The following is a 22,781-nucleotide window of genomic DNA, read 5'->3' as shown; positions in this document are numbered from 1 at the left end:
AGCTATTGATAAAAAAGATACTTGAATCCTACCATGTGGCACCAATGCTGTCCTGACTGTTCCTACTTCTAGAGTTTCCTTGGTTTGTGTAGGGAAATGTCTACTGGCAAACAGGCAAACAGTCAAGCGTTTAATGTCTGTGGTTGGTTTGGAATAATAAAAAGATGTGTCTTAATTCAGAGCCTTCCCTCTTGAAAGGCGACAGCCCACAAGACTGGACGGCCAACTTCAGAGGATCTGAAAGCTAAATATGTCCACTTGTTTTATCTAATCTAATTGAAGATTGGGAATATGCACTACATAATCAAATTACATGATAATGGCAGTCAAGTGGATCCTACTTAATTAATGTGGAGGTCTTGAAGAGGAGTTTTGTGTCAAAATCTAGGCACACCAACCAATCTAGGCACACCACCTCCATCCAGCCATATCTTTCTGCCCTTCTTTATACGACGCTGAAATGGGACACAGCTTTGAAAAGATAAGGATGGGGACAGTCTTATTGTCACATAAAGACCAAAATCAACACTGTTTTAGTCGATCTCTCAATACTTTCTGGTTCTGTATTAGCTTTTGGACACTATGGAGCTCTATGGCACAGAGGAGTAAGATATATTCTGTGTTACAGATACACACACAATACTTGTTAGCAGATACATTCATTGTTGGTTTGGATCTTCACATGGAATTTGTTGACAATTAAAAATATAGAATGTCACCAACCTTATCATTTAACAGGGTTGTTAGTATAGGCAGTGATAGCCACCATGACCTAACAGACAGAAGAAGGAACCACCTGCAGAAACTTATTCAACATCCCAAGGCAAAAGACATCACGCTACTGACCACGGACTGGCAAATCATTTTTTGGCTGGGAGGTACAGTGCAAAAACAGCACGCTGAGCACCAAAGACAGAAACAACAGGAACAAGATCTTTTGAGGCCCAGTCACACCAGAAAGTGGCACAGAAAAATTCATTGTGCGTTCTAGTAAAATAGTGGGTGCTAAGCTATGTGACACTGTGACGGACTACTGTAGCTGGCGGGCTAACTTATGGATGTACCGAGAGAGCTGGATATGACGTGGTGAGTAAGACTTGCTGCCAAATTGCTTACAATAATTGGTGAACCGTGGTGCTGCAACAACAGCAATCTCCTGTGGCCCACAAGTAACAAACATGCTAGCCAGGGAACATGCTGGTGCTAGTCACATCACAGATATATGCGTGTAGACGTCACAGTTGGGCTTGTGAGATGTGTCTCAGCTGCAGCCATCTTGGGACAGGGTTCAGATCCGTTCTGACTATAGACTGCATGTAAGGACTCCTAGAAAAAGACAGACCTTTGTGCTGCTTTGGAATGTTCTAATAAAAGAAATACCAAAATTATGCAGCATGGAATAACATAACAGTTGTTTTTTTCAATATTTTACTGCTACGAACATGTTAATTTTGATATCACAAGAGGTCCTAAATCCTTCTTTAAAGCTAACACAAAGTTAAACGACTGTCCTGATACTAAATTAAGCTAACACTATTTTATGTCATGTGTTTAGTGATTAGTAATATATCAGCAAGATGCTGAAAAACAATGTTTATCCCTGTATGTTATTCAAGCGAAAAACCTTCCTCTGCTGAACTGCAGTTCCTCCAGAGTCTAATAGACCACAGTGTTAAACATGTCCAACTTTACTGCAGAAATAAACATGTTTACAGCCTGGTACAAAACAAGGTTTGGTCTCTAGAGCTAATTTCCCCCGTTCATGACAACTGTACTGGGGGTCCGTTTTTATATAACTCACCAATTTAAATTGGTGACACATTACACAGTTTTTTCAAGAGACATAATTTTACCCTGGACTTTTGCCTCATAATTATATAAAATCCATGCCTCTTGTGGAGCAGTGTAAACTTAGACAAAGGGTGTTATATGAAAGTGCAACACAGCCAATAAGCTATGATAGCTTCTAGCTGGACTCTCTGGCTCTCCAAGGATCAGCACTCGCAATACAATTCACTATTGGTTAATGACCAGTGTTCAAGTTCACCAAAATTGAACCTGACTCAAAGGGTTTGTGCAGATTTACTGCACCCTTGCAAAATAGTCCACAGATTTAGCAGATTCAATTGAAATGTATTGATTTTGCCACAAAATATGGCTGTTTTAATGCTGGAGTGACCGGGCCTTTACACATTACAACTCTGACCAACTCTAATTATCTCAGTTTGAAATTTCAAACTGTTGTTGGACTGTTGCTTTTGATTGGATTCTAGAGATCACACAGTGTTTCTCTTTATTACACATGGCAGATGGGAGAAAGTTCAGTGTGTGGGGACAGCATTGAGATTTTGGTGTCACTGGTTCCCTGGTTTCCCTTTAAGCTTTACAGCAGCAGAGGTTTTAGTACGGCTGGGTGGCTTAGGGGCAGAGGAAGACAACCCAAACCTCATGGGACTATGAAAGTAAAAGGCACTTCAAAAAATTGTAACAAATTCCAGTATTACTAGATAGACTATATATATATATATATATATATATATATATATATATATATATAGTATATGGTATATATATATATACTGTATACACAGGCATTGTCATATACGAAGGAATGCAAAGACAGAGTATAAACACTTGACTTTAAATACATGTATATATATTTATATATATATATTTATACGCTATATGTAATAATATATAGATTAAAGCTGGTAATAATAAGAGCTTAAAAAAGAAGGGGATAGATGTGATAAAGCGCATTGTGTTCTTTAGGTTTGTTAAGGTTTTTGTGAGGGCAAAACTAGTGGCAATAAGTTTCAGTTGCTGTGCACAAACTGAAGAGTTGCATAGGCAAGAAAAAAAGTGGCTTGTATCACTCCGTTTTGACCGTTGAAAGTGGTACATAAGAAAGAAACAATCATATACAGCATAAAAAGTAAAGTGAAGACAGTGTGTTCCTATCCAGATGGATAGTACAGATTGCTTTAACTTCCTTGAAGCAAAAGAAAAAGTTTTTTCTTCCTTCAATATCAAAGAAGCCAGAGTCATTTCAAAGTCAGCAGCTTACTTGTGCAGGGCATGATGGAATGGTATGTGTGTAAATAGACTGCATATGCAGTGCATGAGTATGTGTATATGTACGTCCAGGAAGCTGAGAGCTGGCACAACTGCTGTGTGCTGACCCTACAGCTGGGTGTCCTGGTACTGGAAGGAGTTGGCGGTGAAGTATCCTGGCGCTGCCTCCTCCTCTGCCTCCTCTTTGCTAGAGTAGAAGGGACGTCCCTCCTTGGAAGACAGAGGAGTCTGGGGCTCAGGACGGGAGCTGGAGCTGGAAAGACACAGAAAATAAGCTGTGCTGAGTCCTGCCACACTTCCAGTTCAACATGCTTTACTAGCCTTGGCAACACTATGCATTTGCTGAGTGACAATTTGGCAAGTTGGCCCATCACTTTGGGCCACACATAAATATTGCTACAACTGTTGGAATAATTACCACTAAACAGTGTACAGACATTTATGGTTCCCATGTGAAATATCTCAGGCTGTCCTCATTCACTGTTCATACATAGTAATGCACTGTAATTCATATGTAATACATGTATGCATTACTGTAGAAATTACATCCGGAGCAAAGAAAGAATTCAGGTCACATAGTATAAGAGCGCCACATAACTCCAATGTTGTACCAACTTAAAGGATGAATATGTAGAATGAGCAGAACACCGCCATCTTGTGTCTCAAGATCGATAATAATAAATAATTCCAGCAGTTGGGTTGCCAGGTTCGTTGCCAAGTGTGTCAAGCGATCAGTCTGCTCCATGTCAGTGATGAATCATACAGGATAACCACTAATTTTGAAAAACAAGTATTGCAGAGGAGTTTGACCGACAGTTAGCGTTAGCCTTTAGCGTTAGATGTTCAGCTAGGTAAAGATGAAAGTGATGTTAGCGATCAAGGAGAAACGTCGCCATTCGGGCGTACGTTTTAATGGCGTCTCTGTCCTTTCTCTCAGTCCATGGAGTGAATGCTCGGCCTATATTGACTCTGTTTTTTGCCCGTCTCCCCTCACTCAGCTGCTGGGACAAATAACGCCCCCTTCACTGAGGCTCAGAAGCAGCTGCAGGATTGGCAAACTCCATTTCACCCAGTGCCAGCCTACAGTAGCTGCACCTAACAACAGACAACCCTGGCAACCATCAACGCCCAACGCTATTGGCTGCTACCATGGAAACACAACGGGACAGAAAGTCATTGTCAAACCCCTCAAACATTTTTAAATATTAATTCAGACTAAATATATTTTTTATGGAAAAGCAACACTTTCATTCTGTACTCCTCAAAATGCCCTGTGCGTGTATTATTATTATTTTTAAATATAGTTGTTGATAAAGATTCTACATATTCAACCTTTAACTGTGGATTCTGGGAATACAGTGGAAACACTAAAGTATTGTCAAACAGATCAAGAAACACAAGTTGCCAGAAGATCAGACGGATGATTATCCAGATAATCTAAATTAGGACTTTTCAAAGTTTGAGACAGACAAAGCTTGGGAAGAGACGCTCCCTACTACTGTATCTCTTTACATAGATCACACACATTTAGGCTATATTATGTGATCTTCTTGTGATAACTAAATTGATAATTAATGTAATAATAATTTACTTCTATCCACTGAGCCTCCCCTGAAACACCCTGGGGAGGCACGTCTCCCACTTTTAAAACCTCTGATCACTTTGGATGGAAGGTGAAGCAGAAAGAAGTGGGTTTATAAACTGTAACTGATGTTGGCAGATAGATGGACGGTTTGGGCAATAATTTACTTGTCAGATTGTTTGTGTTTCTGACCCATGAAAGCTTGGTGATGGTTTTTAAGATATAGTAAGTAGAGATAGTAACTTGGTATGTACAATATTAAAAAATATGACATTTGTATAAAACCAGAACTTGCCTTTCACTGACCCTATTGTATATCTATAACCATAACCATAGACTCCAGTCCAAATGGGTTAACCAATCAAAGACATATTTCAATTATGCAGTTACGTAAGGGGCCTTCACACGATCAGATTTTTACGCTTGGCTCACTGTGAGTTTACTCTTCAGTATACGGCTAAATCAACGTTAGTATTAAAACAACTGTTAGCTCATAACCTGCCTATTCACAAACCTGCTGTGCTGCTTATAAACCTCGATCATTACATTTTCTTCTGAGGTCCTGATACGACTTTAGTGTAATGTTAAATAGTTGAAACTTGGACACATAAACAATACGTTTTTCCTCCATCCTTCTAACCGGCTTGATGTCGCTCTCTGGTTGCCTAGGAAACAGAAAAGTCACACTCAAAGCTTCTATGTCATTGGTTGCACTTTTGAAAGGTCAGCGGCAACAAGGTCAAACTTCAACTGATTTGAGCTTTGAGCGCAGCGGCAGAGAAGCAAATCTGAGTGGGGCACGCCGCTGCATTGGGCCTCCTCCTCTATGAATGAAATGGCCAGCGCAAAGCGTCTTTTTAGGGGGCTTTATGCTTGTCAGCTTTTGCAGTATAAGTAATGACAAACAGTATCATTCAAAAATATGTGTGTATGCTATGCTTTACAGTATGTACTCTGCAGTACATTTCACAATATACTGCACATATAGACGAATCTGGCGAGACGTTTGTGTGTTTTTCCATCTAGCTGCGCCACCATTACTGTGGTGGTGTCTCCCTCCTGAATGCGCACGCTTGAATGGGAGCTGTCATAATAAGTGAACCTTTTCTGCTATTACCTGTACCTGCAGCATTACTTTTGACAACGATGTCTAGGGAGTCGGGAAGAACCTGTGCAATTCTCTGCTGCTCCAACAGCAGTGGGAAACTTCAACTTTGGAAACAAAACTGAATGAACGACACAAACCTTTACCTCATGAAGAGCGCCCCTGTCTGGGGCCGTACGGTCTACATGGATTCAAACCTTTAACTCATGAAGAGCGCCCCTGTCTGAGGCTGTACGGTCTACATGGATTCAAACCTTTACCTCATGAAGAGCGCCCCGGTCTGAGGCCGTACGGTCTACATGGATTCAAACCTTTACCTCATATAGAGTGCCCCTGTCTGAGGCCGTACGGACTACATGGATTCCCTGAGCGTGCAGATGTTCTCCAGAACTGAATCAAAAATATTAACAGAGAGGACTTTGTTCCCATCAGCAACAGTGGCTCAGTTTTGGTTCACACTCGTCTCACAGTGAACAGCATGAGTCTGCCGAGCTAAGATAACACTGCTTAGCTAGCTCACGTTAGACACCTCTATCAAGGCTGCCGTAGTCACACACAGTAAATTAACTCAATGTGCTGTTATTGTGAAATATAACCTAAGTTGCTCTAACTAGGGCAACCTGATGACCACAATGTAAACGTCAAGTAGCTGAGTTCATCAGTGATGGAGGTAAATAATTACTAGAACTCTTCATGAGGTAAAGGTTTATGAAGGTTGTAGAAAAGGTTCACTTCTAATGACAGCTCCCATTCAATTACGTCCATACTGGAGAGAGACGCCAACGCAGTAATGGAGGCTTGTTCACTTCCTGTACTTCGCCGGATTCGTCTATAGGGAATGCATGCCAGTACATTCCGCATCATATGTAGCATAAAGTTATAATCCTTAAGATTTTGTTGTTTTTAACACCATCTATTTGCTGCATATTTTTCTTTTAGCAATAGCCATTCAATGTTTTCACTTTCAGTAACTACCCCTCTTTGCATTAGCAATCAAGTGTTACTGTAGTCTGATCTCACTGATATCAGCCTCACTGTTTACTGTTGTTGTTAAATGCCAAACATGGTCATTGGGGGCATTTTTTGACAGCAGATCAGTTTTAAATATTGCATTTAGAGATGGAACACAGTGAGGAGAAGCCAAATTAAGCTGCTAGTCAGGTTCACTGTGTACAAACAGTACTTTTGTGGGATTTTTTGGGGTATTTGTTGACCTATACATTTTTGGAATCTGCAGAACTTGGGGAATCCAAAAAAACAATGTTGCCACCTTTACAGACATTTTTATGGCAGCCATTTTGGAATTTCAAAATGGCCGGCATAAAAATTGCTCCAAAAGTGTACACAGTGAACCTAACTATGCAGGGGATGGGCAAATGCAGCATGAAATCAGATAGCAGTTGCTGATTACATGATGAAAAAGGGTAGATTACTGACTGATTTATTTATTTAAACTAAGTGTCTGCATGGTAAACAGACACAACAGCTGCTCCTCTGTTGTATTTGTGATGTAACAGCTGCCCAAGGAGTTTGCTAGTGTGTTTGTTAGGACTAAACCACACTTTGTTGTTGCAAAGGTGTCTCCGAGTCAACCAGGACAGAAATTTTAAGGATTACAATTGTAAAAAAATGTGTTAGTTATCTGTAGTCTATTACTTTTACAGTCAATTCAAGCCTCTCAGGCTGCAGTCAGTGATATCTTGTCAACTGGGAGGTAAGGAAACACTGCAGAGACACAGACATGCTGACAAACACACTCACAGCGGAGCAGTCTTATGGCAGTAGTGAGCCTACCCGATAGGCTGTGGGCGACTGTGATCCAGCTTGGCTGTCTTCAGAGGAACAGCATAGATGTCTGGGTGCTTCTGAGCAATTTCCAACTGGAAACACAAATGAGTTGATTAAGTCTGTTATGACTGGCATCCAAACTAACATGCAGCTGCACGCTGCATGCTTAGAAAATGTTACAGAGCTACAACAATGAAGTTCACTGTAAGAAATATACAAGACCATGTTTCAATATTGGTAGATTATAGGTTGTTTTTTTTTTTTGGGGGGGGGGGGGGGGGGGGGTCCAATGCTACTAAAGTATAAAGCATTCACAGAAAGTAAAAAGATTTGGAGAAACAAGTCTTAAAATTAAAGGGACAGTTCACCCAAAACAATTAGGAAGACAGTCGTTTCTAGTCTACTCACAGCAGGTCTGTGGATTCTCCTGAGTAACTGGGTCATTACTTCGAGAAAGACACTGCCGTTGAGTTTTTCAAATATGTTTTTTCCATGTTCCATCTAGTTCAATTATATTAGAGAGAGGGGGATTTAGGGGGTGAACTATCCCTTTTACGAGATCTGTATCTTATAATGATTAATCATTTTTATCTCCTAATTATGAGACAAAGATTAAGAAAAGTGTAAAAAACTGAAAAAATATAACGTGTTGTTTTCGTCTTTGTTTTGTTCTACCACTCAATGCATTATAAACCACAGACATTAACATTTTTATACCCTTTGCACCATTCACAGTGAACATTTGTACATCGAGTTTATCCCATCTTATTGTCATTCCCACCATATGTGTGGTGGGAACATGGAAAACAACAACCAGACCCTCTACATTACCACAGGCTATTGTTGCTTAACTCTGTTTTAACAAAACAAATTTTACATGGACAATGATGGGTGGGTGGATTGATGATGATAAGCATGGTAGGTTACAGTGATGGGCAAATGAAGCTTCATGAAGCTGTAGGAATCCTATTCTTTATTTTCCACTAGATGGTGCAATCTGTTCAACAAAGGGTTGAAAACACACTGAATTATCATTTATTGAGCCTTTCCATCTAGTGGGCTCAGTAAATACCAAGCCCCCACCATAGTGACTTCCTGGTTGATCCAATAAGGAAGTGCCACCAGGAGCAGGTTTCATAATAGAGCAGTTTCTCATTGAGCCCCATGTTAAACAGGCCTTTTTCACAGCATAATCAAACCTATTTAAGGACTGGTAGAAAATAACATTCTAGTCTGTATGTTTAGGTCATATCTCCATGAAAACACTGAGGGGGTCGAATCCAAAAAGTTTTGGACCAGGCTTGTTTTTATTTTATTGGAGGTTAAAGTTTATGAATAATTAGGGGCGTGGCCTCTTGAGTGACAGCTCGCCTCTGGCCCTCACTTCTCTACGTCAGCCAGATGGATGTATCTCCCTCCCCCCAACATCACATACATGCCCTTTTTTGGTAAGAGGAAATGAGGCGGAGTCAAAGTCTGACAAGATGGCGGCTCCCAGAGGTGAATATGATTTGATCAAGTTAAGAGAACGAATCTCGACGGGTATGCTACGTCCATTTTTTATACAGTCTATGGTAAATACAAACAATGGTTTAATAAGCTCTGCAAAGCCTCATTTGGACATCACTACTTACAGAGTATTCTCCAATGACTCTTCTCCCTCCTCCAACATACCAATTTATTGTGTTATAATGAGAAAAGTTTTGTTTTAATGAGAGTTGTTGATTGTTATTTCCCCCGCAGGACCCTGCACATCATAACTATCCCAGCTGGTTCTGCCCACCACTTCATTCTTTCCTGTTAGGATTACTGTAGTGTGGCTTAGCCTGGCTACACAGCTTATCATTTCTGAGATAGGGAAAAAAACACTTTGTTTGTTGTCTTTAAACTGATCACAAGGTCTTGGGCGGCCCTAAGCCCAATAGTTGAGATAGTGGAAGAGCATGGCCAGATGTCAGGTTTTATCTCAGCACTTGGATTACTGAACAGCAGCGTGCCAGACTAAAATATACTCACAGTCCACACAGAAACAATCTCATCCCAGTTAAAGCCCTGTGTTTCTGTTTTCATTCCCTGTTCCTACAAAACACATTGTAATTTGTATGTAATCCACATATTTATTAATGGAGTAACTGTGTTCAGGGGGTATCACACTACTCAGCCTCCCTGGCAAAGTCTACTCCAAGGTTCTGGAAAGGAGGGTTCGTCCTATAGTGGAACCTCAGATTGAAGAGGAACAATGTGGATTCCGTCCTGGATGTGGAACAACAGACTAGCTCTTCACTCTCACAAGGATCCTTGAGGGGGCCTGGGAGTATGCCTATCCAGTCTACATGTGTTTTGTGGATCTGGAGAAGGCATATGACCGGGTCCCTCGGGAGATACTGTGGGAGGTGCTGCGGGAGTATGGGGTGAGGGGGTCACTTCTGTGGGCCATCCAATCTCTGTACACCCAAAGCGAGAGCTGTGTCCGGATCCTCGGCAATAAGTCAGATTCGTTCCCAGGGATTGGCCTCCGCAAGGGGTGTGCTTTGTCACCAATCCTGTTTCTGATTTTCATGGACAGGATATTGAAGCGTAGTCGTGGTGGGGAGGGGTTGCAGTTCGGTGGGCTGAGGATCTCGTCTCTGCTTTTTGCAGATGACGTGGTCCTGATGGCATCGTCGGTCAGTGACCTTCAGCACTCACTGGATCGATTCGCAGCCGAGTGTGAAACGGCTTGGATGAGGATCAGCACCTCTAAATCTGAGGCCATGGCTCTCAGCAGGAAACCTGTGGATTGCTTACTCCGGGTAGGGAATGAGTCCTTACCCCAAGTGAAGGAGTTCAAGTACCTCGGCGAATTGGAGCAGCGGGGGCGGTGTTGCAGACGCTCTACCGCACCGTTGTGATGAAAAGAGAGCTGAGCCGGAAGGCAAAGCTCTCGATCTACTGGTCAATCTTCGTTCCTACCCTCACCTATGGTCATGACCGAAAGAACCAGGTCGCGGGTACAAGCGGCCGAAATGGGTTTTCTCAGGAGTGTGGCTGGAGTCTCCCTTAGAGATAGGGTGAGAATTTCAGCCATCCGTGAGGAGCTCGAAGTAGAGCCGCTGCTCCTTTGCGTTGAAAGGAGCCAGTTGAGGTGGTTCGGGCATCTAGTAAGGATGCCCCCTGGGCGCCTCCCTAGGGAGGTGTTCCAGGCACGTCCAGCTGGGAGGAGGCCATGGTTCCCCATGGACCCAGGACCAGGTGGAGAGATTATATCTCCACACTGGCCTGGGAACGCCTCGGGATCCCCCAGTTAGAGCTGGTTAATGTGGCCCGGGAAAGGGAAGTTTGGGGTCCCCTGCTAAAGCTGACCCGACCCCAGATAAGCAGATGAAGATGAGATGAGAGGGTGGGGGATGGCTACCAAAAAAACAGGAATAACAGGGGACTGCTCTTTGTGTTCCTGAAGTACTAGGCCAAACCACAACCTTTTTTATAGACCTAACCCAGGTGTTTTGTTGCCTAAACTTAACCTTCCCACTGAAGTACCAGTCGCAGTTTCACAGTGTTAAACAGAATGTCATGTTTTGTAACTCATATTTCGCAAGATATCATACGAAGTCGTTGATGTGAATATGTTGACCAGACCGGCATCTTGTCACTAAAGGTGACCGGGTCTTTGCTGTCTGGGCCCCTCAGCTGTGGAGCTACAGCCTGGGTACCTCAGGCAGACTCAGTATCTTCCTTTATTCTCTTCTTAAAACTCACTTCTATCTTTCGGCTTTTTCTTAACAGATGGTATTTGTTGTAATTATTCTAATTGTATCATCTTGTTTTATATCTTGTGTTTTATTATTATTGTTTTTTTATTATTGTAAATCACATTGGAACTTTGTTTTCAAAGGTGCTGTATAACTATATATTATTATATTATTAATGAGAATATTTTGTGACATGAGATAACTGATATGTTGTTAAAATAAGAAAGGTTTCTTGGTAACAGAATTACACCGAATGCAATGATAATAATAATAACACACATGTATTCATTATTACATAAAAATATCTTGTTGGAAAGTGAAATGTCTCCTATGAGGACTAACATCATCACAAATGGACACAACTGGGCTCATTGAAGTCTCAGCTTTAAAGGCCGACCCAATTCATGACATTCAACACTGTTTATGGAACCCAGTTTGTAGAAATATTACAATACTCCATTTAGAGGTGAAAATAATACAAAAAACTGCATGTTTTTATGTCATGTATGTATGCAAAGTGGACATGTCTGTAAAGAGGAGACTCGTGGGGACCCACAGAACCCATTTTCATTCACATATCTTGAGATCAGAGGTCAAGGACCCCTTTGAAAATGGACATGCCAGTTTTGCTAGAATGACATGGATTCCTGAGATCCTCTAGTTTTGTCTGATACCAATATCTGCAGCCTGCTACAGCCTCTGAAAGACAAAAACCTGTGAGCCAGTGCAAGTCAAGGGGTTGATTATATAAGTGTGCTCCAGACCTCATCCCTCCAGAAGTGATGTCATACATGTATACTCTCTGCCCTCTTCATTGCTCTTCACTTTTTCATCAAGCCACTGTAACTGGTGCAACAAGGTATAAAAACAACTATGGGGATTGGCCAAGATAATACTGTTTAATGCTAATATGATTTGTATTTTTACTTTACCCACTCATTTTTGCACCTTGTTTGCTGCTGTACTTGAACAACAATAACATGCTGGTATTTGCCCTTGTAATTTTTACACACCCTGACTTCTGTTTCATGACACTACAGATGACCAATGAGAACACTGAGCTATGCCCACCCTGGCATTCTGTGCCTCCTGCAGTTCCAGCACCCTTTGTGCTCTGGCAAAGTGATCCATCTTCTCGAAGGCCTTGATCTTCCCCAGGAAGGACTTCAAGGACGGATCCTCCACAGGGCTGTCCTTTGCTCCCACCTCCTGCTTACTACAGGCTGCCTCTGTTGCACTGGGCAGAGCTGCAGGGGAGTCAACTGAAGCCTCTGCTGTGCTTCCGTAGCTGCTGGGCTTGGGCTTGGGCTTGGGCTTGGGCTTTGGCGTGGTGGGGGGTTGGAGCGCTCCCATGGGCCACAGTTTGCTGCAGGAGTTGAAGTTGTGAGCCGGAGGCAGAGGCGGGTCGGAGGAGGGGGCTGAACGGGAGATGAGTGGTGGAGGGTCGTTGTTGCTGCTGGCGGGGCTGCTGCTGGAGGGAGAATCGTAACTTCGGCTGGAGCTGGGGGGTGGAGGGTGGTGTTGACGGTGATGATGGTGTAGGTTGGTGGAGCTTGATACGAGGACCGGGTCGTCCCTCAGAGACAGTTTTACCTGACCGAAGAGGGGGAGCGTTAGAGCCAGAACAGATACTTACAGTGTGTTATACTGACGGTGCTCTGGTAAAATTCAGACTTTTATCATAAACAACAAACACACAACACAAACTAAGCAGAAAGTCCATAATGCAGCTTGTGTGCTCCATACTGAGACTATCATCACAGAAACACTGATGACTACCTTAGCTTTGATGACCACAGCATGTTGTCTGAAGGCTAAAATCTGCTTTTGGTGATTTACCAGGCTTAATTTGGTTGTTTATCCAAAATGTTTTCCTTGATTTTGATGACAGTAATGTGTGGAAGGAGAAGGGTAGAGGGCCCAGGACAGAGCCTTGTGGAACCTCTGTTGTCAGGCTTTGTGGTTCAGACACTGATCCTTTTTCATGTCACCTGGTAGGAGCGACACTTCAGGTAGGATGTAAACAGAGAGTGCAGGGCCTCAACCGCCCAACTGAAGTTGTAACTTTTATTACATACATTTATGTCCTCTCAACATGTTCCTTCCAGATTCCACCGTGCCCAAAGGAAAACAACTAATCAGAGTCGAGGAGTCGACTGACGCAGTGTAAGTGACTGCTCATGAACTTTAATTAAATTGCTTATAATAGGAATCAAGATTCTGTTACTGTTGTGTTGGGCTGGGTATTGTCAAGAACCTCACGATTCGATTCCATTCCGATTCTTTAGGTCAAGATTTGATATTGTTGATATTGTTCTAAATGCTTCGATATTGATTCAGTAATAAATCATTCAGTACCTTCTGATAATTGTTAAATTATATGGGTGCAATATTTGTACTGGTTGAGAACAAACTGACCCCAACAAAAATCAAGGTAGCTGGTAGTATTATTATTGAAATTACTTCATGAACAGGTTTGTAGGATGTTGTACGAAAAGTTATGCACAGAAATTTGTAAAACGGTGACTGAAGGTCGGACAATGACAACGCACCAAAAACACCGTTATGTGACCTATTTTAGCCAACAAAAGATGATGGTTAGGGTTTGACAAGACAACCACTTGGTTAGGATCAGAAAAAAGGCTTTTGTTTGGTTTAGTACGTCGTAGGGCTGGGCGATACGACCAAAATCTCATATGATGATATAGGTAATTTCATATCCCAATTACAATATAAATCACAATTGCCGGGGCAAACCATCTCATTTTACAGCTAAACAGGACATTATGGACAATGCCAGCCACCCCCTGCACACAGTCATCAGCAACCAGATGAGCCTGTTCAGTGGAACACTGCTCCTGCCCAAGTGTAGGACCAACAGGCTCAAGAACTCCTTTGTCCCTCAGGCCATCACACTCTACAACTCCTCACTCAGGGTGAGGAGGAAAGAAAGAGGAGGGAAGGGGGGGAGTGGGAGCCACTCACTGTGCAATTAATAATATACTCTTACACACCTGGACAGTTATCTTCTTTTCTTTGTGCAATAACTTTATCCACCACTTAAGTGCAATTATTTAATCTTACTGCTCATTTCTGTCATATACAGCCAAACATATTTGATCTTATACATTTCCTCTACATTTAACTTATCTGATTTAACTCTGTGAATTCTATTTTAGCTTTATTCTTACATCTACATCGAGTTTATTGTTTACTGTTTATACTGTATACTTTCTGTATTTTTTTTAGCTAAGAGTTTATTGTTTACTGTTGTTTTTTTATACTTTCTGTATTTATTTAGCTAAGAGTTTAGTGTTTATCTTATACTGTATTTTTTTATACCTCCCTTTCCCACGTTTTTGTAAGCTGCTGGAAATTCAATTTCTTTGCGGGAGTTCATCCCAAAGGATCAATAAAGAGAAGTCTAAGTCTAAGTCTATTCCTTTCACATGTTCGAAATAAAAAAACTAAACTACACTAAACTAAACCTAAACCACTCCGCTCTCTTCTGGCAATATCCCCTGAGATTTCACAACCAGATTTTAAGACACTTATTATAACAATCTGAGCCTGTCAGTGTAAAGACTTACACTTTTAGTTGACCTATATTGTCGGTGTGCAGGTGCCGCATTTGATTACATTGCAGCTCACTTGCAGCTTGCAGTTCACTGCATACAGGCTGCAGCGTATACTGTACATGGGGAAATCCAGGTTGAAAAATACTGAAATTCCCCTTTAAAGCTGAACATCACTGCTATACACAGGCCCACCACCATGTACCAAAAACTGGGGTGAATTCTGGGTACCCATCTGGTCCAATGAGCTGATGTTGGAGAACTGCAGCTAGAGTGGTCTCTCCATATTAGGTCATTCCTCAGAGGGAAGGGCAGTTTGTTCCTTTCCATGGAGGTAAAGAGCTGCCAGGGTGCATGAGAGTCGGTTAGAGTCAGAGTCACTGTAGGCTTTCATACTTACAGTCTGCTACTGAGAATAATGTCATCTTTGATTGATTACCCTGGATAATGACGACTAGATTTATCAATTCATCTGTAGAATATTCTTCCCATTAATCCGTTCCGTGTTTATTGTATAAAATGTCTGACCAACAGTCAGATTCACAATGATGTAAAACAAAAAAAAAAAAAGCAGTAAATGGTCACAGTTGGGTGGATGGGGATGACACAGTAACAGTGTGTCCAGAGGGAGGTGGAGATCCTGTATGTGTCCCTCACCTTGCTGTCTGCTGGAGGGCTGGACCTGTTGAGGATGTCGCGGCTGCTGATTTTCCGCATGCGACTTCTGATGTCTGGACTGTACCTGCGCAAGATCTGCGCACACACACACACACACACACACACACACACACACACACACACACACACACACACACACACACACACACACACACACACACACACACACACACACACACACACACACACACACACACACACACACACACACACACACACACACACACACACACACACACACACACACACACACACACACACACACACACACACACACACACACACACACACACACACACACACACTTAGGGTACATCCAAACTATCATAAACAACCTTTTTTTCTTTGTCGTTAAAAAGTTTTCCGTCCACAGGAAACCAGTGAAACCGACTAAATACGCTGTAGTACACATGCCAGGCCTGGATGTGGAGCTGTAACTGCCACAGAAATACACCAACAACAGAGAAGAGACAGAGAGACGCTGTGGAGAATACAAACACAGGAGAGTTCCTCTCCAAATCTGGAGACTTCCCAAATCCTCCTCCATTCTAGAGAGAAATGTGTCCACTGTTTCTGGTGTTAGTGGAGACTTTTGTGCTGTTCTGGACTCTGATGCACCGATCACTGTGCAGTTAGTGTCCTCAACGAGCATAGGGTGCTGCTGGGAGCCCCTTCCCCGTCCCAAAGCACTCACAGGCGGATACCGTAGGGCTGCAGCTATATTTGTAATTGAGTATTCTACTGATTATTCCATTGATTAATCGAGTAATTGTATAAAAAAATATATATATATTTTGCGCAAAAATGTTTTATGTCTGGGGTAGGCCTATTTGGTGTTGTAACCTAACAGGGGTGTGTGTGTGTGTGTGTGTGTGTGTATGTGTGCGTGTTTTTGTTTGTATAAGTTTACTATTTAAACAATTCAAGTGGTGCATAAAATTCTCTCTGACACACGTGTTTACTCAAAGAGGTTTAAAGACAAACAGATTAATTTATAAATGAATTAGAGATGGATATTATCAGGAAGAACTCGCTCTCTTTATGTTTACTGTAACAAACAAAACTCAACTGACACATTTACTCAAACAAAACTATAAAGACTGATCAGGGAGGTGACGTTCTGTTTAACATTGTAATTAAAAACTGAGGCATTCACAAGGACAGCTAATGTTACCCATTCTCTTCCTGTTTTTCCGTAACTACGGCAACCACCCTCCTCAAACCTGAACAGCTGGGCTCGGTGAAGTGGCGTTAACAACGGGCTGCTTTCAGCTCAGACACTGAATCATCGATGTCCTGCAGTTGTGGTAGAACAGTTCTAGTTAACAGTGGACACATTCACCCTTTTTGGCTTCCTTTTTAAGTGTGAGATCATCCCAAACTTATTCTCTGCTTTTTCCGGATGTAGTGGTGGGCATCAGCAAAAACAGTCCGTGTGGAACAATGAACCCTGTGCTTAACAGGGCGCAGAACACGCAAGATAGGAATTAAACAAATCATTGAGGCTGAGATTTTTGTAATCGAGGAACTAGAGTTACTCGAGTAATTGTTTCAGCCCTAGTTCACTTTCTCACTACATTTAGAGACTTTTCACACCTTCTTAAACCTGGATTTAGAAAAAGAGACTAGAGCGCAGTTTAGCTCCTTATTCAGAGCATCAGGGAAAAGGGAGAAATCTGTGCTGGGCCTCATTCATTCCCATGCATGTGGCTCAGAGTCCAGTTCAGTAAACAGTCTATGGGTCCGTCTCTCTCCTATCAAGCAGCAGCACTGTTGTTGTTATGTGACGCCGCAGAGTTAGAGGTCGGAGGTGGGGAAATCATGGCATCTTTTAACAAAGTAACATCCAGACGACAACAGCATGGAGGGCGTTTTTAAATCTTACCATTCTGGGACCCGTTTTCTAAAGATCCTGTTTTCCGTCTCTGATAACGCCGGCTACGTGTGGATAGTCGGACAAACGATACTTAAGTTGTGCGGTTACAGGAAAAGGCGTCTTTGTGTGGACTTGCCCTTAGACTTGGGGCTTGTTCAGTTTAATGTTGCTCCTTGATATCTTTCCAGTTTAGCCTTCTCTAACAAAATAAATAAATAAAAGGATTTAGAAAGATATTTTTCAAAGCAGAATAGACAAGGCCTGAAAGGGAATCTTCTCTTGACAGTTTCACCATATGTTTCTGTTCCTTAATAAATGATCAGATCACACACTGCAGATACAGACTTTAAAGATGGTGTCACCTCATTTTCTGAGATACAACAGCTGTACAGAAAGTACTGATGGTGGTATTCTCCTATCATGGCGGGCTTGGAGCTGTTATCTCCTGTGTGCACTACAGATGGCAGCAGCATCCTGAGAGTGAAAGCAGGAAAACTTCGGCATCTGCGGCTCCTGTTTTTTTATGTGTCTGAATACATATCATCATAATGCTCTTAACACTTGGCCAAGACAGTTAGGGAGTGCTTTGGATGAAGAGGAGAAACAACATATGTGAATGATGATCAATGCATGAAATCAGTTGATGATATTGAAATAACATTTGAACACAGACAATGAGTGAGACAGTCTGGTCTCAGCTGAACAGTCTTGAGGCCTTGACTGTGATAAGCAGTGGTGGAAAGTAAAGGGGCTTTCACACCACTGCGTGGTTACTTGCTGCCACCAGTCATTTCAATGAGAGAAGGCAGCAGAGGGAAAGTGGTTTCAATCACAGCAGTAAGGGTATGAAGCAGATGTCGCCCAGAGTTCAACATGTTGGCACTATCCACTAGGTGGCAGGAGCTGCTTTGAAACAGCCCTTAAGATTTTCATCTCGTTATTTGTCTTTTACATTCCTCTCTATCACAGAGTGAGTATAAACAATGGTGATTGATCATATGACCCACTAATGAAAGCACTTGTTGCCTCTTTGTTGAGAAATACCATCCGAGCGTCTGTGGAGACATTCCCTCCCTAAATTCCAATATGCGAACATCTGATATTTCTGGCTTTTCAGTGTAGCCAGCCATCTGGCTTCCTCTTCCGAACAGTGGTCTTTGTTAACGTTGGATTAGAATCTTGAGATACGAGAATGAGACACAAGACAAGTTGAAGTTGAGAGAAGTTTTCTCTATACACAGATATTTGCATATGAATGCAGATATTTAATAATTGTCGTCAGATGATAGCAGTTGGATTCCGAGATTGTGTTACAGCCAACGTGTTCTGCCACTTTCGCTCTTCACATGTTTCACTGCATGATACCAAATGTGACTGGTCAATACTAGTTGGGCTACAAAAAAAAACTAAACTAGTTGTCACAATACCAGAATTAAACTTGGATACAATACTAGTATAAAAAAACAACATTTGGAAAAATAATAAAAAACAAAAGCAAATGCACACAAAATAGGATCATTTCTTTTCTTTTTAATTAACAACCTTCTTTTTACATGTGGTATTGAAATGTCATGGATGTTTTTGTATTGTGTCGATACTTTTGACAGCTTTAAACCAGACCGCTTCCCTACTTTAATCTTGTCCTGTTGCCTACTGCATTAATATTTTACATAAATAGCATATATCACTTTTTGTGTGCAACATCTTCAAAGAAAAAAGTGTGCAGCACTAATCCCATTTGTATGATTCATGTATGAACGGCTGTTCTCTACGACGGCTGTTCTCTACGACGGCTGTTCTCTACGACGGCTGTTCTTTACGACGGCTGTTCTTTACGACGGCTGTTCTTTACGACGGCTGTTCTTTACGACGGCTGTTCTCTACGACGGCTGTTCGCTACGACTGCTGTTCTTTACGACGGCTGTTCTCTGCGACGGCTGTCCTTTACGACGGCTGTCCTTTACGACGGCTGTCCTTTACGACGGCTGTCCTTTACGACGGCTGTTCTCTACGACGGCTGTTCTCTACGACGGCTGTTCTCTACGACGGCTGTTCTCTACGACGGCTGTTCTCCACGACGGCTGTTCTCTACGACTGCTGTTCTTTACGACGGCTGTTCTCCGCGACGGCTGTCCTTTACGACGGCTGTTTTCTACGACGACTGTTCTCTACGATGGCTGTTCTCTACAACGGCTGTTCTCTACGACGGCTGTTCTCTATGACGGCTGTTCTCCACGACAACTGTTCTCTACGACGGCTGTTCTCCACGACGGCTGCTCTCCACGACGGCTGTTCTCCACGATGGCTGTTCTCTAGGATGGCTGTTCTCTACGACGCCGAGTGTGGCCATTTCGAACACATGCTTTTAGATGTGGTTAGATGACACTTCATACACATTGAACATTTGAAGAATATTTAAACCTGTACTTGATGAGTACCTCAAGATTGTACTGCAGTTTCACTTCTTTGGACAAACTGATCAGGCGGTTTATCTGGCGAGGTAAGTCCCCAAGGGTCATTTTAGATAAACTTACCCTTGACTACGCAAAAAGGAATGTTGAAACTTCCTAATTTAAGACTGTATTATTTGGCCGCACAATCAAGATTTCTAGCTCAACTGTACGATGAGGACCCCCCACCCTCTCGGTGGAACATTGAAAGCCTAGAGCTGAATGAGATTATTATGGCTGATATTTTATATAAATGGGATGTGAAGTCAATCAGAACTATTACCTTTAACCCTCTTATGATCCACTCACTCCATATTTGGTTCAAAATACATAAGATGTTAGGTTGTGATGGTTTTCTGTCACCCAAAACTCCCCCTATGGGGAAATAGGCGTATTCCTATCTTATAGCAGAACAAACATTTGGAGTCCTGGCCTAAAAAGGGCATCGCCCGCTTTGAGCATTGTTATGTGAATGGAACTTTCATGTCCCTTTAGCAGTTGAAACAGAAATATCATCTACCAGACAAAGATTTTTAATACCTGCAGTTAGGGGTTAGCCTTTATCGACGATGGGAACTACCTAAAATGTCACCTATTGAAGTACTGTTCCACGACGGTCAACCAATGGTTAACTAGTTGGACTGTGGCTCTCAGAAGTGAGCAGTTGCAGGTCAAGATAACGTACTCACTCAGGAATAAGATACGTTTTTTTAATAAAGTATGGCAACCCTTCATCAATGGAGAATCTCTCATCTCATATGATTGACTGAATGTGTGATTAGTCTCTCTATCTTCACCACAATAGTGTTATAAAAGACCATTACTACGCAATTTTGGTTGTTACTAAAGTATTTCTTTCTCTTTTATTTATTTATTTGTCGTGTCCTGAATTATTTTGGTGCCTTTTACTTTTCAGATGCCTGTCATGTACAGTATGCATTTTTGTATTGTGATTATCTGTGATTGTGGTATTTGCATTCTATTTGAAAATCCGAAATATAAAAAAAAAAAAATTATATATATATATACATAAAGATTGTACTGCATAAGACCTGAATGTATTCCCCACTATTGCCCAGGGGTCAATAAAAAAAAATATATGAGGAGCCTGGAGCTCACTCTCTGAATGACTCAGTTTAAAAGCTGTTATTACTTTATTAGACATTAGCTGAATGTAATCTGTGTGTGTGTGTGTGTGTGTGTGTGTGTGTGTGTGTGTGTGTGTGTGTGTGTGTGCGTGTGTGTGTGTGAGAGAGGCCTGACCTCCTCAGCTGTGACAGGTTCAGATGAGCGGCTGATGGCGGAGATGTGCATCATCTCCACATCGGGCTCGTTGTCGGTGTAAGCCCCGCACTCGTCGGCAGTGTCGTCAAGGTCAGAGGTCATCCGACTGTCCATGCTAAGGTAGTCGGCGGACATGGCGGACAGGAAGGACAGACGCTCTACGTCCTGGCAGTCCAGATCACTCTCTACTCCCTCCAGCTAGAAGAGACACATGATGGATCTTGGGTGTACAGGAAGGAAGGATGGACAGACGGATAGTACAAGAACAAGAGAGAAGAAAGAAAGACAAACAGAGCCGAGCTGTAGAGCACTACTGGCAGGAAGTAGGAAAACACACAGTGAGCATGCTCAGAGCGCACACACAGGTGGCTGCTATGAAGGTGACTGTGAGATAGAAGGTCAGTCAGTCCACTACAGACTAATGACACTAAACTACAACATACACTCATTTGTCACCAAACTACAACTACTGCAGTCTGATCCAACAGTCCTGTACTACTATGAAATGAAACTATGAAATGTCATTATTTATGCGCTTTAAAGCTGTACTCTGTAAGATTTCCATCTATTTAAATGCCCTTTAAGTTATTATCTATCAACAATGCTGACTGATCATGTGACCCACTAATGAAAGCACTTGTTGCCTCTTTGCTGAGTATTCACATCCGTGTGTCTGTGGAGACATTCTCTCTCTAGATGGAAATAAGTCTCCATGTTAGTGACGCTGCTGACAGCTGTTGGTCTGTCGGCCCAGATCTTCACCAATGGCTAAGCTGCGTTCACTTGTGACCAGAAATCGGAATTTCCAACTTCTGAGTCAGGTTTGTAGTAAGAGCAGAAGTGTAATAAGAACATGTGTGTGTGTACGGATTTAAGAAGGGAACATATAAGGGACGGACTGGTGAATGTGTGTCAATCAAGTTCACAAAAGAGAAAAAAAAATACAATTGTCAACACACATAGTGACCGTGAACATGACAAGATGGAGGCTCTGAAAGAACAGGCTCCCCTGCAGTTACATCTTACTGCCACAAAGGCTGCTAGAAACACTGCATCTCAATTCTTATGGAGTACAAGTTTAAATGTAATTTTACATGTGTTTTTTTTCCCCAATGTTTTTAATGTTTTATGTGAAGCACTTTGAATAACCTCATTGTTGAATTGTGCTTTATAAATAAACTTGCCTTACCACCACTACTACCACTAATAAATCCTCCTTCATGAAGCTTCTAGTTTTCAGTGTGTGTTTGTACTGCTGTTGAGCTGTTGTGTTATACTGAGGAGTTTCTGTGCTAGACATAGCTTTATGCACAGCTTTTAGCTCACAGGTTTTAACTTACAATGATGTGTGATGTATGGTTATCTTGTAGCTCATTGGATTTTACTATTATTATTATTTGTTTTGTTTATACTGTATTTGTGTGTCTATTTTGTAAACTGCTGTTTTTAAAGGTGCTATACAAATTAACTTATTATTATTATACTTTGAGTTGTGCTGTAATGAAATGTTAGCCCGGCATCACCAGACTATTTTCGCTACTGCAGTTAATTTTTTATTTCCAAAGGTGCAGAGAAAAATGATTCTAGAGGCAACTGGATATACCTACAACATTTTAATCCAAGAAATAGACAATACA

General features: G+C 41.9%; 1 protein-coding gene across 2 annotated transcripts in view; it reads right to left on the bottom strand.

Annotated features, from left to right (window-relative positions):
• Positions 1-2,685: 2,685 nt before the first annotated feature.
• tjp2b (tight junction protein 2b (zona occludens 2)) overlaps positions 2,686-22,781 on the bottom strand; it is a 123,938-nt gene continuing 103,842 nt past the window's right edge. The window contains exons 19-23 of one of the 2 annotated variants that reach the window (XM_083912188.1): positions 21,124-21,342; positions 15,514-15,609; positions 12,353-12,874; positions 7,557-7,642; positions 2,686-3,328 (exon numbers count right to left, since the gene is read on the bottom strand). In XM_083912188.1, coding sequence (XP_083768314.1) covers positions 3,184-3,328; positions 7,557-7,642; positions 12,353-12,874; positions 15,514-15,609; positions 21,124-21,342 — 1,068 coding nt within the window. In that variant the 3' untranslated portion in view covers positions 2,686-3,183. Of the gene's footprint in view, positions 3,329-7,523; positions 7,643-12,352; positions 12,875-15,513; positions 15,610-21,123; positions 21,343-22,781 lie in introns of both variants that reach the window. The other variant, XM_083912189.1, reaches the window with a different exon arrangement.

The sequence above is a fragment of the Echiichthys vipera genome (assembly GCF_963691815.1).
Source record: "Echiichthys vipera genome assembly, chromosome: 4".
NCBI lineage: Eukaryota > Metazoa > Chordata > Actinopteri > Perciformes > Trachinidae > Echiichthys > Echiichthys vipera.
This window is presented reverse-complemented; position numbering and strand designations above follow the sequence as displayed.